General features: G+C 39.5%; 1 protein-coding gene across 3 annotated transcripts in view; it reads left to right on the top strand.

Moving 5' to 3' along the window:
- Nucleotides 1-18,195, top strand: part of LOC125300944 (multiple PDZ domain protein-like) — a 68,687-nt gene that overhangs the window by 21,265 nt on the left and 29,227 nt on the right. For 2 of the 3 annotated variants that reach the window (XM_048253137.1, XM_048253136.1), the window contains exons 10-12: nucleotides 885-968; nucleotides 12,831-13,024; nucleotides 14,164-14,311. In XM_048253137.1, coding sequence (XP_048109094.1) covers nucleotides 885-968; nucleotides 12,831-13,024; nucleotides 14,164-14,311 — 426 coding nt within the window. The remainder of the gene's footprint in view (nucleotides 1-884; nucleotides 969-12,830; nucleotides 13,025-14,163; nucleotides 14,312-18,195) is intronic. The other variant, XM_048253138.1, reaches the window with a different exon arrangement.

The following is an 18,195-nucleotide window of genomic DNA, read 5'->3' as shown; positions in this document are numbered from 1 at the left end:
TGACGAGTGACGATGCGCTTTTGACTGTCATGAAAGGGTCCTTGGAGTCATTGGAATGGTTATATGACTTTTTCTGGGGTGAATGGTGGCCATCTTGTTTTCTCCTAGTGTCTGTGAGCGGAAAAAACAGCTTTGCAACTTTGGGCCGGCGGGCTGGCGGCCTCAGAGTCAGAAAGTCTCGGCTAGAACAAGGTAGCGGTGGAGTTTCCCAGACATTTGTCATGGCAAAGCCAGCAAAAAGAAGCAGAAAGCACGCACACCGTTGTCGAAGGAATAGGGAAAGAGGAAACGTCAGACTGACCGAGCGAGAAGTGTCGTAAAATATATACTCTGAAGCTGTAGAGGGAGCTCTGCAGAGAAAACTGTGAGCAAAAAAAAGTCCATGTTACAGTGTCAGAAACCTAGAAATAAGTGCTTCCAATGCCTAAAACAAGTGAAATTTAGCACACACATTAGATGTGTGCATTTGACACACACACCACATGCGAGCACATTGTTGGATGATGAAATGTGGAATTGCGGAATCTTAGGTGCTCGGGCCTGTCATTGGTGCTTGCGGCTATATTATTTTATTTGCTTTTGCTAAATCTTACACCCATCAAACCTTCTGGCTCTTCTCTTTGTTAACTTTTTAAAAGAACTTTCTCCATATATATTAGCTAACTTACTAAAACTCTTCAATCTTCTTTTTTGGCTAACATGTATCTGGTTGACATTGCACTTGCAATTAGGAAGAACCATAGCTATCAGTCTTGGCTGCTTAATTTAGCTCTATGATCAAACCCCAAGAAGACTGCAGTGTGACACATGTAAACACATATCTCTCTGTGTGCTTCCTCTCTGTCTTCTTATCTTTAACATCACTCACTTCCCACCATCTTCAGGATGCTATTGTGATTCATGAGGTTTATGAAGAAGGAGCAGCAGCAAGGGATGGGCGTCTGTCGGCTGGAGACCAGATACTGCAGGTGAGACTGAGACTTATCTGAGACCTCGGTTTACACACAATTTCATTTATACCTGTACCTGATTGTTTACATTGTCTGCTTACACCTAACAGTATACTTGATTTGTATCTAATAGCTGTATTTAAACCAAGTCCAAAACTGACCCTTGAAACAAACCATGTATGCATTCAATTGCTGGTGATAAAACATTGGTAGTAGTAATAGCAGAGTTACTTCTTTTGGAGTTAAGACCATTCCCAAGAGGAACATTGTCTCAAAAATGTCTTTTCTTTAGCTCACGAGAAATAAATCAGCTAAATAAGGTGAAATAAGAATAGATTGAGAAAAAAACTATCTTTTGAGATCTTACGGCTACGTTTAGACTAAACTTCTTTTTTGAAGCTGCCAGTGTCCGTTTAACATCATAATACTATGGAGACTGTGTTTTCAAAAAAGTCCTCGGCTTCTTTTAAAACGCGATCGTGGGCGTCTTTTTCTGCAGATCAGAGCTGTTGAGAAATGTTCAAGTTCTAAGGGTAAAACGCCCTATGTCATGCTGTTTTTTTGACAGCTGACCAATCACAAGCGGATAACCAGAAAAGACACTTTTTGGAACAAAATTTTCTTTTTTAAAAACTGAAAAAGTGGTCTGCACAACTTTCCATTGTCAGAAAAAGATGCCAAGGCTGAACGTAGCCTACCCTAAAGGTGAAGTCATGAATTTTATGCGATTTCAAGCTCATACATTTTTTTGTCACATTCAGCAATCATCTCTTTACGACTAGCTGCCCATTCCGTGATTACACTGTAAAAAAATAGTCTCTGTAGGCAGCTCAGGCTCCGAAAACTGACCAAATGAACAGAAACAAACAAAGTGGGGCAGCCTGTCCCCAAACAAAACAAAACACTGTGTGGAATTTCTCTGGGAATACTGAAGGTGGCATGTTTCGTTTGGTCCTTGGTTAAAATATAATATAGGCCTACCTTTTTTTTGCACAAAAGCGTAGACCTGCTAATAAATTTAAAACAGACAAACGCGACTTCCAGCGCAATCCCTAACTGTACCTTTAAGCTGAACCTAAATCGGACTTGGGCTGAGACAAGAGGAGGGCATTTACTCACATCTCATTGTTGGTGATTTTGAGGCTGTAATAGTGTTGTGTTCAGTCTGCACCATTTTGTTTGTTTTACAGAGATTGTTAACTCATTTACAGAGCCAGGACTAATACTGCCATCATGACGAACATAAACTCGGAAGACCTGACTTTAAGAATCCCAACTTCCAAAAAAGAGTGTTCATGACATCAGCTCGGAAAACAAATATAGATTCCTGCAGTAGCCTAGCATGATTGCATTTTTGGGTAGTCTTTACAGGGAATGCCTAAACAAGTTAGTAGAACTGCTTACTATGGTTCAAATGTTTATATTTGTTTTAATTTAGTGATAAATTACCTTGCCTATTTGTAATGAGAGTAAGGTTCACCTTTTGTTGTGTTGTTGCAACGGAGGCCCTTGCCATTAGAGAGCTTGGTTGTGATGTCAAGTCAGGTAATTTGGGGTAGGCTCCAAGATTTCCGCATGAGTCTCCGAGCATAAAATCTGACCCGACTTTGTGTTCAAGTCATCTTTCTGAGTCGGAGGTCGAGATTTCCAAATATCTGATGCTAACCTGACATTTCTTTCTTTATTTCCCTACATGTGTGCTCTCCCTATTTGCACTGTCACATTGCCACCATTAGGCCCTGCTGCAGCACTACTACTGCCAACATCTTTTTACATTGATTTTGAAGCACTGTTTGCTGTTTACCTTAGGGCTGTTTCACATTTCCTACGTCTGCATTACAAAACAGCTGTGTTGTGTTACTGCTCAGGCTAGCTTGCATGTGTACCATTTCATTCTGACTCTATCTTTCCACACTGAGCATAAAGAAATGTACCCTCCACCTTCCCCTTTTATAAATCTATGTTATTTTCATTGCAATTGTGCTCACAATCGCTTCCCTCACACTTACCTCATACGTGCAAAATAGGGTCCGAGCCCAAACTAGATGACTTGTAGTTGCAGCATGGATTGAGCTGCATCTGAGATGCACATCTTGTGCAGGCAATGTGAAAGCTCTAATCTGTTGAAATGGTGATTAAATGAAGTCAGATCTATGTGCTGCACCTTCGACTCTATAGAGCAGTGGTCCCCAAACTACGGCCCGCGGGCCGGATACGGCCCGCCACCTCATTTTGGGTGGCCCCCCAAAACATGTCCGTGGTAAATAGCATCTGCCCCGCATGGGAGTATGACATCGTCAAACTATAACCTCCATAATTTCCCCCATTCATTCTCTATAGCGAGTCTTAACAGTACACATGTAATACTCTTTTTTGTCCACTGGTGGTTGTTTTGGCGCTGTTTCGCGCTTGCCATCGAAAACGGAATGAAATGTAGGCCTACTTGCAAACAATGTAAGAGGCCTATGCTGACTGTATCAGTGCTCAAAGTATTCTAAAAGTTTATCAATTAATTGCTAATAACTAACTAACTTTTATAGACTTTCTGGGATAATTATTTCGGTTCTCATCAGGTGAGTGAAAGTGGTCATTTCAGATGTTTTTGCCAGCACTTCATAAAATTCTCATAGTTTGAGAACTTTAAATTATTTGTAGGATATTGCTTGTTCACAATTTGAGCTGTGTATGCAAAGACACAGAGTTCAGAGTTCACACATTTTGAATATTTCATTTGAGCTACATTTTACACTGATATGGCATGATGGCAATATAAACACAGCTAGCAATGGTATTAAATTACAGTAGCCTATGATTAAATGTAATGGAATATTCAACTAAGGTAGACTGTTCACAGCACTAAGCTATTTATGGTTACTGATATACTCCGAATCTCTGGCCCTCTATTAGAGCCAGGCATTTTGAGCTGACCCTCGGAAGAAAAAGTTTGGGGACCACTGCTATAGAGCATACACTAGTATTGTGTCTGTTCCACTCAATTTTGCTAACTCAGTTACAATGTCAGTGCAGCGCTCACTTATTCAAAACATTTACCACATTAGTAGACTATATGAATGAGTATTAGGCCTTGACTTGCTGAGAGTAATGGTGGAAGACACTAAAACAGTCGTACAGACTGAGGTTGGCTCCTCAACCAGATGATAACAAGGCGTTCTGGTGTTGCTTGTGATTAAGGGCCCTATCTTAGCGATCTAAAACGCATGGTCACTGGTGAATAGCTTACATAAATTTAGGGGTTTGTCCAGTCCACATTGGGTGGTTTTGTTATCAAACGTCGGGCGCCTGGCACAAAAAGGCGGTTCTTATGTTTCTTAATCAGTCATGGATGTGTTTTGGGCGTAACATCCTTTAAACCAATGAGAGTGACATCTGTCATTCCCTTTAACAGCAAGCAGGGTGACTTCAAACAGCACATTGGTATTTTGATGGTCACCGGCGCATTTGAAGGAATTTGCTTGCACGCGAGACAGTATGGAACAGGTATTTAACTAAACCATGTTTAACTAAAACCTGTTTGTGACTAGCAGAGTATAGGCTACACACATTTTGCTACTACACACTTTTGTTATCGAACGTTATCAAATGCCAGGCGCCTGGCGCAAAAAGGTGGTCTTATGTTTCTTAATCAGTCATAGGTGTGTTTTGGGCGTAAAGGGAGTATAGTACAGTGGGTAGTACAGTACCCTACAGTGGGTACTATTGTCCGGCTTCACATGTGAATCATGCGTCTTTTATTTATATTTCCCCAGTGAAGCTGCAATGACCCAAACAACCACAGGTGGCACTTGTGAGCAGGGTTAGGAACGTCGGCTTTTGCCGCTTTGAGTCTATGCGCGCCAGTATGTTACAGTATGGACGATATATTAGGGATGTCCCGATCCAGCTTTTTGCACTTCCGATCCGATACAGATATTGTAGCTTTTAGCATCGGCCGATACCGATACCGGCCGATCCAAGCATGTATTAAAGATTAAAGATATTTACTTATTTTGTTGTTATACTCATGTTGAAAAGGGTTTTACTCTTAAGAACAACTAGCCAACTTAATTAGGTTAGTTTGAATAATCCACAGTGGTTGGTAATGAGAAGCTGACCTGTTTATTCTTAACAGGGTTAAATAAACACAAAATAATAAATAGTCAATTAACCACACAAACTGAATTGGCATCAGTGCTCTGCTCTTGAACAACAAGAGTGTAAACCAAGGCTTAAAAAGCCATTAGTGCAAACAATATTGTAAACTGTATAAAAAAAGCAAAACACACAGAAAAGCTGAGTAGAAAATAAATAGTCAATTAACCACACAAACTGAATTGACATCAGTGCTCTGCTCAAGAGTGTAAACCAATGCTTTTTGAAATGAAATGCGTTTGTTAGGCTAGCCGATTGTAAAATTAGGGAAATTAAAGTGCGTGCTGTGCCTATACATTACACAAACAATCTTAAATCGCGGAGATAACATTCGTTAGACAGGCAAAGCTGTCAGCACAACATGCATAAGAGCCTTAACCCTTTCGTGCCCGTGCCGAACATTCCATTTTTGGTGCTGGATGACCTCCTCACACAAAAAACTTTATTTCTTGAGTATAATACATACCATCAATGGGATATACATACCATTGTAATCAGAAGGATCAGTTCTATGAAATGATGTAAAATACATATGGTAATGTTGATATAGTAATGAACAGTATTTGAAAATCCTCTCCAAATGTATATCCGGAATTTGTCAAAATTTAATTTCATTCACATAAAAATGAATTTTCATCATATTTCTCTACAAGATAGAGAAAAATATAGACTGTAAAAGACTGTATTGGAATATCATTAACCTTTCAAAAGTTATGATAATTTTAGTGATCAGTGTAAAAAAATGCAGGAAACGGGATTTAGAATGTTGACAGAATTCACATTCACTTTCTCACCAACAACATAAAAGTATGCATAAAAACTAATAATCAAGTCAGAAACAATGGTTTAGATGTATTTGGTCTATAAGAATAAACCATTTATTTGTATATAAGCAAATGCTACAGTCAATAAGAATGACATAAAAAAAAAAAATACTGTACCTTACCAGTAATACAGGAAGTAAGTATACTGTATTCATTGAAGACCATTTCGGAAAAGAGACATAAAATACATTTGATTCAACAAATACAACTTCCTTATATAAATCAGTATAATATGAAAATTATATACATATATAAAATGTATTATTATTCATGAAAAGCTAGGAATACAATCAACATCACTCAAAACTCAATGTGTCCTAAACATTTGAAAGTGGATTACATACTTAGAACAAGCCTGTAGAGAATAAACACATACACACATATACACACAAACTCATACCCACACACACACACTTACAGAGGAGGATAGGGAAAAGTGGGGTGGGGAACCTGAAGGTTGAACACAGAAGAGCTATGACCTAAACGCATCCCCTTTTGCAGAATGCCAAATCTGACAGCAATTTGTTTATCAATAAAACAAATTCGCCTACCGTTACACTCCAGGGCCATACAAGCTACTTTAGTTTTATTATGTACGTTTTTTATAACAAGCTCCTGCTGTACAGGAATATGTACTTGATGGAAAGACGATAGAGTAGTAGTTGGAGCAGCTGAAGGTGAGGCTGAAATTTCAACGGAAATGCCTACCAGCTGTTGTGATAGATTTCCTCCAAATTCTTTCTGGTTGTAGCTACCAAACCTAGGTTCAACACCAGATTCTGCATTGCATTGTCAAACTTGAAATAACAAGAAGCTACTGACAATGGCAATGTCAATGGAGAAAAAGTGCTTTCTGGTATTCTGCGTTTTTTGGAGTACACAATATGTATTCATCATTTGGTCAATGTCCCCTGATCCCTGCCAAGACTTGGTTCCCCAGTAACAATGGATATTAGGGAGGGAAGTGAACCCCATGTAAATGATCAATCCCAGAAACCTGTGAAACTCTTCTGGGGTCTTTGTCCCATGCCCCTGCACTGTTTGCATACGACGGCCTACTAAGCACAAGCTCCCATTCCTTCCGGTTGGTAAAACCACATATGCCTGGGACAACAATGTGAGTAAAAAAGAACATAACAAGTCTATTTCACACAGTGTTTTAGTCTGCACCATCCTACGCACGGCACATAAATCTATACCTTCTTCCTCCATCCCCTCATGGTCTTCAGCATTGTGAGCGCAAGCTCATGAGCAGTCAGCTACCTCTTCAGGCTTGCGAGAAGGTCTGTGTAGGTCTTGTCATCCTCCATCTGAAACAAGAGCGAAATCATACAAATACCTTTATTAATGTAAAAAATAAAATCACAAAACTACAGATTTGTGCATGTATGCACACAAAAGAAGAGGTAGCCTAAACTATTGAAGCATCCTCAGAATATACTCAAAATATTTCTAAGTAGCTGCTAGGCCTATGAAAAGTCATTGTATTACACATGGGTTTAGCTACCCTAAATCTGATTGCCTGGCTGGCATCAAGATAAAGACAGATTACATTTCACCTAGTAACAAACTGCTGAAATGCAATAATGACATTTCTGACAGAATATGTGATTTCACATGTTTTCTATAACTACATATTGAGAGGAGTTGTGCTTCATCTATTTCAAGTCATGCCATCTTAGATGGTTGAGACAAGCACGTCTGATGTTTGTCATTTAGAAGTTAGCAAGCTAAAATAGTTCACTACAGACTGCACTACAGATAACAATCGGAGGAAAGGCAATAAGTTAATCACATTTCTGACAGAATATGTGATTTCACATCTTATTTTCTACAACTACATACTGAGAGGAGTAAAAATATCGCTCAACTTATTTCATGTCAGAACGTAGCACTAACGGTGTGTTTCCACACAGCGAAACACCTCGCGATTTTCGGCCAGCGAAATTTCGCCTCGGGGGCGTGGCGACGAAACCGCTAACCTTTTGACTGCAGTGTCCAGCCAGTGGTGGCAAGCAAGCTAATTAGGCTAATCAGCTAATTCAAACGTTTAAGTACTTAATGAAGATATCCAGGGGTCTTTATGCCTCGACTAAGTTGATGTTGCCTATAAACAACAATTCATGTTCATAGAAACAACAAGGTCAATAAGACATAATATATTTCATACCTGTGTTGCAGCATGTAGCCTAGCTGTCTAGCTAGGTTTACAATGCAATCCAATGTCCTAAAATACTAGCATTTAAGCCTGTCAGCTAGCTAAAAAGATCGAGTGCTTAAACTAACATATATAGTGGTCTATTTAGTGGTGTATGTGCTCTGACTAAGTTCGTGTGGCATATAAACCACAATTCGTGTTGATACAAGTGCCAATGTTCGTGTAGAAACATTTTAATCACATACAAATGTTTGTGTTACAGCTCAGGTAGTCTCCGCCATCTTGGTCAGACTTTTTTGTAACTCCCGCCTCCAAACACAAAGACGCGGACCTGATTGGTTCTCGAATGGTCCTCATTTAAATAAAGTTAAACTTTGGCCAACTTTGTTTCGCCTGCCTCGGCGATTCGCTTTCATTTCGCCCAACCAGGGCGAATTTCGTCTCCATTCAACCTCAATGAGAGCGACGCGAAATTTCGTTGTGTGGAAACACACCGTAACGCAACTTGAAACGCGGCACCCATTGATTTATTCAGCTTTGATTTGCTATACTGTCTTGCCAATATAATGCTTACCTAACAAGCACATTGGTACTAGAAAACAAACTTACCTACAGGTTATATACTAACAGGTTTTTAAATGAAACTGTCAAATGAAAATAACTGACATCAAAAGCAAACGTGCGACCCCCGCTAAGCCATAATGTTGACGCTGATGAGAAAGTATATTACTGTCAAATAACATGATTTAAGGACTTCAAATTAAGATAAACCATAACTAGAACCGATGTAAAAGCAATATTACCTCAGTTTATCCAGCTGTGTGGTTTCCAGTCGAGGTAAACTCCAACTTAAGTGCAGGTGGCATCCGGCTGTCCACGTCAAATGCACCCGACTCAAGTGAAAATATTTTTTTCAAGACTCATCTTCAAGTATCCAAAACATTTCGCGCCATAAACCCCTTAACCAATCATATCAAATTGAAGCTTATGTTGTCAGCATTACGGGGAAGATTTCAGAAATAAAATCAGTCATTGGACAGCTGAGATATTAGACGATTGGCCATCGTTACTTTTGTAACGAAATTAGAACAGTCGGGCTCGTAAGGGTTAATAGTAAGAGGGCCTCGCGGACACTCACGGTCGCGGTTAACATTAGGCTATATTAATTCAACTGTGACATGAAATATTTGCTCGATAATTTTAAATTCTTAGTGGGACATGCACAGACAAGTGGGATGCTGGACAGGTCGCTAGGTGTGCTGAAAAAGGCTGACCGGATTTGGGGGGAAAAGCTGAAAAAAAAACTGGAATGGATTACCTACATCGGTGCGCTGGAAAACACGGACCGGAGTTTTGAAAACAAACTGGATCGGGAGTCCGGATCGGGATTTTCCCGTGCAGGCCGATCCCACATTTTTTGCTGATATCGGCGGCCGATCCGATCCAAATATCGGATCGGGACATCCCTACGATATATTTACCCAACGTTTTTTCAGTTGTACCCTCTGATGAGCTTTCATTTATATGGCTGATAGGCCTATTGTACGTCTCCTACGACAGTCCCAACATTTAGCACTATAATCAAACAATCCAAAAGTGAACTACTGTAAATCCCGAAGCAAACTGATCTGCACTCTGCACTTGTCTATTATTTGAACTCGTAGGCAAAGTGAAACTAACTTCACTGTGGTGTCATAGTCAACAAAACAGTTATACACAGTTAATTACTTTCACTGACTGACAATGGGTTACCATCGAAAACATAGCCTGAAAAAAGCAACACTTACCCCAGTAATGTTCGAATGACTGAATAAAAAACCTAAGGACATTTATCCTGCAGAGGAGTTGCTGCTTGCATCTCGTGACAGTGCGTCTTCAGCTGTGCTTCATATGCGCCTTTCGCTATAGACCAGGTTTTTCTTGGTCAGTGGCGTAATACTTTTTAGATGGTGTAAGATAGTAATTTTTAGATCACACGCCAGACCACACCTTATGTCGTTAATTGCCACACCCCTGGGTGCATCATGTAATAAAAGAGAAGCACATGGCGAAAAATCCGAGTGTAAGACAGGAATACGCTTTGCCCTGTGTCAAAATAGGTCCCTAAGTTTGAAAGTTTGAATTTTTTTGGCTTTCCTCTCAGAGGACTATGGTGATCATCTGAGTGAGATCACAATATAGTCCGAAGAGAGAGTCTGTATGTGACCTAATTTTCAGCTGTTTTGCCCTGTGTGAGAACAAGAAATAGTCAAACTCACTTTCAAACAGATCACTTGGTCAGTTCTGTAATTTGAAGATGATTTAGGACAAGGAACTCAGCTAAAGATCAAGAAGAACTTCCTTATTACTACCCTACTACCCTATTTGTCTTATGTCAGATCAACACAGTCTATGGTAAAGCAGTCTGTGCTTTGCTGGACCACTGTGCAATCTCTCAGTTCCTTCATAGGGGTATCTTTATACATTGGGAAGTCCCCAGTGTGAGTTCTAGTCTTTATCATCCCTAAGCGATAGTTTTGTCAGCTAAGCAGTAGGCATGAAGTAAGTGATTCATGACAGATTGACAATCATATGGGAGTTTCTATTGGCCCAAAGTTAATGGCCTGAGGGCCAGATGTACTAACGCTTTTGCGCCCACTTCAGGCGTATTTGTTTCGCAATGTGCGTGTAAATCAAACTGCCTGTCGCGGGGGCTGAAAGTGGCAGATTGCGTTTGTCATGTCATGCATGCATTCATGGGAGGATCCAGGGGAAAGTGGGAGTTTAGCGTAAAAAGTTGGGAGGGGAAGAGTAAAGAGCGCCTAATTATGTATTCCGCGGTATGTACAAAGACTGCTCCTGAAAGCGCACGTCTATTCTTTGCCTAAACACGGAAGCGTATTGCTGCCACATTAAAATAAATAAAAAGGCTCAGTATTATGTAATTACGTGAAAAGTTTCTTGTTATAACAATATCTTATTCATGTTTTAACAAGATACGTATCATGTTATTACATGAAATTATCACGTTATTTCATGATACTGATATTTTCACGTTATAACGTGAAATGATCATGTTATTTCAAGATATGATATTTTTACGTTTTTAACAAGATATATATCACGTTATTACAAGATCAAGATAATGAAACTAAACGAAACGAGAGGCAATTGGATATGCTCGTTTATACGACTCAATCAAATTCTATTTTAAGCTTGCAAGACATTCTCGTTATTGAACACGGTGGATGATATTGTTAGGCCTATAGCCTATGCGAACACCCAAGCATTATCCAGAATATTCTGCACCTGTGTTGCACCTGACAACTAAGCCCTGGAAATGCGTTAAAACGTAAGTCAAATTGACTCACTTCTTAAGACCCTTGGTATGGTGTTACAACGATGTCGAGTCGAAATGTAAATTGTTAGTATGGTTTTAATGTGTTTAAACAGACCAACCGTGATTTTGCAGTGAAGTGAATGGAGTCATTTTAGGTACTACTTTCACGAGGTCTGTAGTTCTGTCAAAATGTATCTTATCTTTGAACAGACTACATGGTTATCTTCCTTAGACTTCGTAGATGTAGTTACTACAATTTGGAGGCGAAATTCGAAGTGTAAATATGGTTTTAATGTGTAAGCAAGACGCCTGTTGAATGGGCACAGTATTATTGTGTACAGTAATGGCCTATCAGTAGTATCCTGAATTCTGACATTCAGGCATTCAAATGAAATATAATTAAATAGCATATTATATACTCTATCAGTGTATGATGCTTGCATGAGGGAAACATCCAAAAACAACGGCACCCATATAATTGCTGTTGTTTTGAGAAGTATTTCTCATGCAAGCATCATGCAACAATGCAAAAACAATGAAACTATTGTAGGCCTAATTATATTTTAAATTAGTAAAGCAATACTCTGATGTGCATGCTTTCACAAACTTTTGTGAACAATCTTAGCACTTTAAATATTGACTGTTTTGAAGTGCATGTATAGCAACATAGTATAAAAATAATAATAATTGTGATATCATTACAATTTGATGGGGGGTGGGAGGAGGGGGTGGGTTCATGTAGGTGGGCCCTATGACCCCAAAGTATGCCTTGACTGGGCCTCAGGTCAAAGAAGTTTGAGAAAGGCTGATGTAGACGACAAAGCAGCAAGGAGGCGTCGTGTGATCATTTAAACAAGTTTTATGACAAGGTCGATGAGGGTGGGAAAAAATCGTACATTTCTGTGCAAACTTTGCCCGCACTTCAGTCCAATTTTCGGTTCCAGCAGCCAACAACCTCAGAACTGACCCTTCAGGCCTCTCAGGAGGCGCTGGCCTTCTAACCTAGTGACCACCATAGCAACCAGCATGATTGCCCTAGCAACCAGCATAGCAACCACAATATTTATGCGTTTTAGCTTATTTGATGTTGCGTTAATGCAGATAACTTTTGATCCGTGTGCCCGATTTTCATAAATGAGGTACCGTTGAAATCCTTGGATGAGGCCGAGTTCCATGCCCCTGATCAAACCCACTCTTGCAGTTCCTCGGAACCGCAATTCTAGTTATTATTATTATTATTGTTTGCATTGTTATTTGGAAGCACTAAAACAGTTGTGTCATGGAGATAGGTTGCAGAACATATGGACACACCACAACTTTCACTTTCATTTTAATCCCCTAAAATAAATACCAAAATACCCCAGCATTCCCAGTAAGCTTCCATTAAAATCTGGTCATCTTGGAAACATCAGCTTTCACTTAATTTTCAGGTGAATGGAGTGGATTTGCGTAGCGCAACGCATGATGACGCCATTTCTGCTCTGCGGCAGACTCCAGCCAAAGTGCAACTGACAGTTCTGCGAGATGAGGCACAGTACCGGGATGAAGAGAGCCTGGATGTGTTTGCTGTAGAGCTACAGAAGAAAGCTGGACGTGGCCTTGGCTTCAGCATTGTGGGCAAGAGGTGCAGGGTTTATAACAGCACCAATGGAAATGTTTAGGTTCAGATATAGACTTTAGTCTTTATTAAGCCCCACTGATAAGAGCCCATCCATGTTTCCAATATGCTCATATGGTTCAATCAACCCTGATTTCTGAGCACACTTTTTAACAGATTCGTTTTGTTTAGTTTTCTGACAGTTTGTTCCTCTTGGTTACTCACAAACATTGTATGCATTTTACTGTCTTAATACTCTTGAACACCCTGTGGATTCTTTAGTTTATTTAGTTTGAGTTAGGCAGAGAGGACCAGACAAATCTGAAAGGGCATTTGAATATGCTCCGGCAGATCCATCTGGCCATTTTCCATTGCTAGTGATTTCCAAAATAACCAAAATCCCCAGAGCTAACCTCTTATGACAGAAGACCGTTTGCACCACTTATACAGAACTACACTTGTACAGAACTAATTGCTGTATGAACAGCAAGAAGGTTTAAAAGGATTCGGTATGAGTTTGATGTACCAACTTAAGTGTAATTTCACTGCTGTTGACACCCCTTGGAAATAGTAAGAAAGTAAACTAAATAAATCTCAAATTCTCAATTGGTTTAGATTGGTAGTGCAGAAGTTGATGTTTCAAAATGACGAAAAAGAACAGCCTGTTGTTACGTGATAAAGAAGGGAACCTGATAGAGTGTGGAGCTGACCAACATCATTTTGTATGCATCAGATGAACATTTTTGCACTTTGCAGTTGCTACACCTCTGCTACCAGTGAAAAACACAGAACTACAAAGAGTCTCCTAGCTAAATGCATAACATGGTGTGCAGAAGCTAACCATAGTTAGATCTACTAATCAAGGATTACAAGTTTTCTCACAACAATCACACTGTTAACATATTGATTAGAGAAGGGTTTGATAACCGCAATCTGTTGGATAGTGTAAATAGTCAGCCTACATGAGAAGCCAAGGGGAGTGAATAAAGAGTTAGGCTATCCGTAACCATGGATCCCTTTCTAGAGTCCCACTTGCTGCTCCGGGCAAGCAACATGATGTAGTCCACCTAAGTTTTGCTTTAGTGTTTTGGTAGCCATATCTTTATTTTTACATCCCTTCATTTAGCATGTTTATAACCTTCTACTTATTTTCTCTGTCTTCATAGAAATGGTACAGGTGTGTTCATCTCTGACATAGTTCGGGGTGGAGCAGCTGATGTTGATGGCCGTTTAATGCAGGGGGATCAGATCCTTGCTGTGGATGGAGAAGACATGAGGCAGGCATCCCAAGAAACAGTTGCAGCTATTCTCAAAGTAAATATTACACACACCATATTTAAAACTGAACTATAAGTAAAAGTAAATATTACACACACCTATTTGAAAACAACTATAGTCATTTTTAGGGCTGTAACGATATGCGTATCAAAACCACCTTTCTACTGCTGTCGGGCTCCATAATTCCTCCTCCTCTTGGTCGGTAACGTGTGTGTCGCTATCACCGATATATTCGGCACTCTGGCAAGGATGTACCCTCTTGCAAACGTGACTCGGCCTAACACCCACTCTGCTGGACTTTGGTAAAGTTAGACAGAAATGGGCAGATTCGCAAGATTCACGTTTCGCGATTCAATTAATCATAGGCGATACATTTTCATTGCACAATAGAAAGCTCTATCTAACCGTAGTAAGGTAGACAACAAGCTACAACCCGGTTTTCATCCGAAAGAACCATGTACATATGTGGATAAATAAAATGCAGCCCTGTGAGCATTCTGCTTTCAGCCGAGAGTCTAGGGACCATCTACAAAGTGCAAAACCGAAAGTGGATACAAAGATACATTTAAATAGCTTCACTGTTATTGAGCCTAGTGCTTCCAAAATCACAACACACATCTAGGGCCTCCCTAGAAACATACTACACCTGCTAATTATGGAAAAAAAACTGACTCACCCTATTTATAATATATTTTTTATTGGGGATAACATTCAATAGCTTCACTCTCATTGAGCCTAGTGCTTCCAAAATCACAACACACATCTTGAGCCTCCCAAACATCATACCACACCTTTCATCATTAGTTTCTACCAAATGTCATTACCCCAACATGTCCTTACCTCAACAATTTGTACATATAGTATGAATTTTACCTGCTGCTTTTAGGCTGATGCAGTAAAGATGTGTTGCAGAAATGACATTTCTGCTAATACTGCAGATAAATGGCAGTTAACAAGGTTTGTTATGTTAGCTTTCAGTATTATCACGTCATACACATGAATTCAACAGTAATATGAATTTATTTTTAAAAAGTATTTAAAAATACACAATTAGTAACTGTTGTGGTAAGGACCCATAATACTTCAAGAGAAAGACATGATCTTTACCTGGCTTTTTCTGAAATTTGAGAGACCTGGTATGGTTGGTAAGCACATGTTCGCCATGTGCTCACTTGTTAATTTCTGTTGCCTTAGAAACTAGATTTCGTTTGCTTTGTAAAATACATTTAATATGGGATTTAGTTCACAGTTGGGTAAGGACTCAAAAGATAGGAACAGGTGTATTTTGATTTAAAAAAATTATCTAGAGTAATATGTTTGTGAAACACTTTCATTTGAAATGATGTCATTTTGCAATTGAATTAGCTTGTTTTAGGTCTTTCAATACTGAGACCTCAGATGAGGGTCAAGTACAAAAGTGGTATTTTGACCCCTAAAATGCTTTAAAAATCTTATTAAATAACATTTCCTTTACATAGGGCTCTATGATGACAGTCAAAAGCGTGGCGCAAAGTGTTTTCTCATCACGACGCAAAGTGTATTCCTATTGTACACTCGAGGTTTTTGCCAAGCCTGTCTCTTTTATTGAGCAGTGCGCTCAGGGGTGTGGCAATTAAACCTAAGGTGGGGTCTAGCGCATTATCCTAGTCCTAGCGCTATCGTACACTATCTAAAAACCATTACGCCACTGACCAAGAAAAACCTGGTCTATAGCGAGAGGCGCATATGAAAGACAGCTGAAGATGCACTGTCACGAGATATAAGCAGCAAATCCTCTGCAGGATAAATTTCCTTAGGTTTTTCATATTTTTAAAACTGTTTTTCCATGTCTCACCTCTACGGTGGCCGGGGAGTGTCACAACACAACACAAATACAAAAGCCGACAACACAAATACAAATCCCTACAACACAAATACAAAAACTCACAACACAACACGATTGCAAAAGCCCACAACACAACACGAATACAAAAGCCGGCAACGCAAATACAAAAACCCACAACACAACGGAAGTTATCCCACAACGGAAATTTATGGCAGAGGAAAGGGCTCTGGTTGTGGACTTTAGTTGCCATGGTAACGCGCGCATAGAAGAAGACTGTGGGAAGTTGCACTCGTCTGCTTGGCATGCTGGATTCACCGAGTCTGATTTGTTCTGGTTACTTGTTCGACAAGTAAGTAAAACACTTTGAAAAGAAAAGTTTGAACAATGTGGACAGTTATTTCTATGGATTCTGCCATTTAGCCTCTATGCCTCTACCGTATTTCTATGTATCCTGCCATTGTAACTATCCACATTGTTCAAACTTTTCTTTTCAAAGTGTTTTACTTACTTGTCGAACAGGCAACCAGAACAAATCAGACTCGGTGAATCCAGCATGCCAAGCAGACGAGTGCAACTTCCCACAGTCTTCTTCTATGCGCGCGTTACCATGGCAACTAAAGTCCACAACCAGAGCCCTTTCCTCTGCCATAAATTTCCGTTGTGGGATAACTTCCGTTGTGTTGTGGTTTTTTGTATTTGCGCTGTCGGGCTTTTGTATTAAATGTTGTGTTGTGGGCTTTTGCAATCGTGTTGTGTTGTGAGTTTTTGTATTTGTGTTGTAGGGATTTGTATTTGTGTTGTCGGCTTTGTATTCGTGTTGTGTTGTGGATTTTTGCAATCGTGTTGTGTTGTGGGGTTTTGTATTTGTGTTGTGGGGATTTGCATTTGTGTTGTCGGCTTTTGTATTTGTGTTGTGTTGTGACACTCCCCGGCCACCGTACACCTCCATACATTACTGTATAAACACATATATTTGTGCATTTACTTAAAATTAGGGCCGGGACTCGATTAAAAAAATAAAATATAATCTAATTAATTAGAGGCTTTGTAATTAATTAATCGAAATTAATCGCATTTTAATCGCATATAAATATTTGACCTGAGAACAGTGAGAAGTAATTTTTTTCACATGGATTTTCAGTATACCATTGAATAATGACTGAATACATAAGCTTAAGCAACAAAAATATTGTTTATTTTTGTTCAAGTCCAACTGACCAGTGCAATTTTTGCCATTAAGTGTAGCAATACCATATTCAGAAATATAGTACATTTCAGAAATTCAGGTAGCCTATAGATAGGTAGACCTTCTGTAAACTATAATACTTTGTTTTTTTTTTAAAGTAAAACACAATACTTTCAAGTACATTAAGAACATTGGAAACCCTGACTACTTTGATGATTTACCAACAGCTGGTTTAAAAAAATCTAATTAATTTCAGTGCAACTCTCTCAATAACCTTGGCCAAAACAATAAAGAGTTCAACCTAAAGTGCCAGTTGCACCAACAACATAATAATACATAGTTCAAGATAAAATGTACCATTTAAAATAAATTTTAAAAAAGTGCCAGTGATTGACCTCAATCCCTTCTATTCTTCCAATATCCTGATGAAAAATAAAACCTCTCTGTTGCTTAGGCCACTGTTTGATCAACATTTCAGTAACAACAAGCCTATTGGCCTCAGGATACCTCTATGACTACTTCTTCTACTTCTCTTTCAGCCAGTTGCTGAGACAAACTAGCCTGTTCACATGTTCAGAGCTCAAGGCTGCCCTTTTCTTTTGAACTATGTTACCTGCCAATGAGAAAAGACTTTCGCAAGGGACAGAAGTCGCGAGAAGTCCACGCTAGCTACCACACTAGCGTCCACACTAGCTGCTCTATGTTTTGCACTTAAGGCTCGATGTGCTGCGGTGATATGCGAATTCCTTGTTGCATAGCTTGCACACAACCATGCTCTATGACGCTTCCATCCGTTCGTTTTTTGTTGTGGTTTGTTGTTGTCTGAACCGAACTCATGCGGGTTAGTTGGTGCTCCAGTACAATCGGTCCGTCTGAAACTCATCCAGTGAGAAACGTTCCGCGGTGCAA

Source organism: Alosa alosa, chromosome 9 (assembly GCF_017589495.1).
Source record: "Alosa alosa isolate M-15738 ecotype Scorff River chromosome 9, AALO_Geno_1.1, whole genome shotgun sequence".
NCBI lineage: Eukaryota > Metazoa > Chordata > Actinopteri > Clupeiformes > Clupeidae > Alosa > Alosa alosa.
This window is presented reverse-complemented; position numbering and strand designations above follow the sequence as displayed.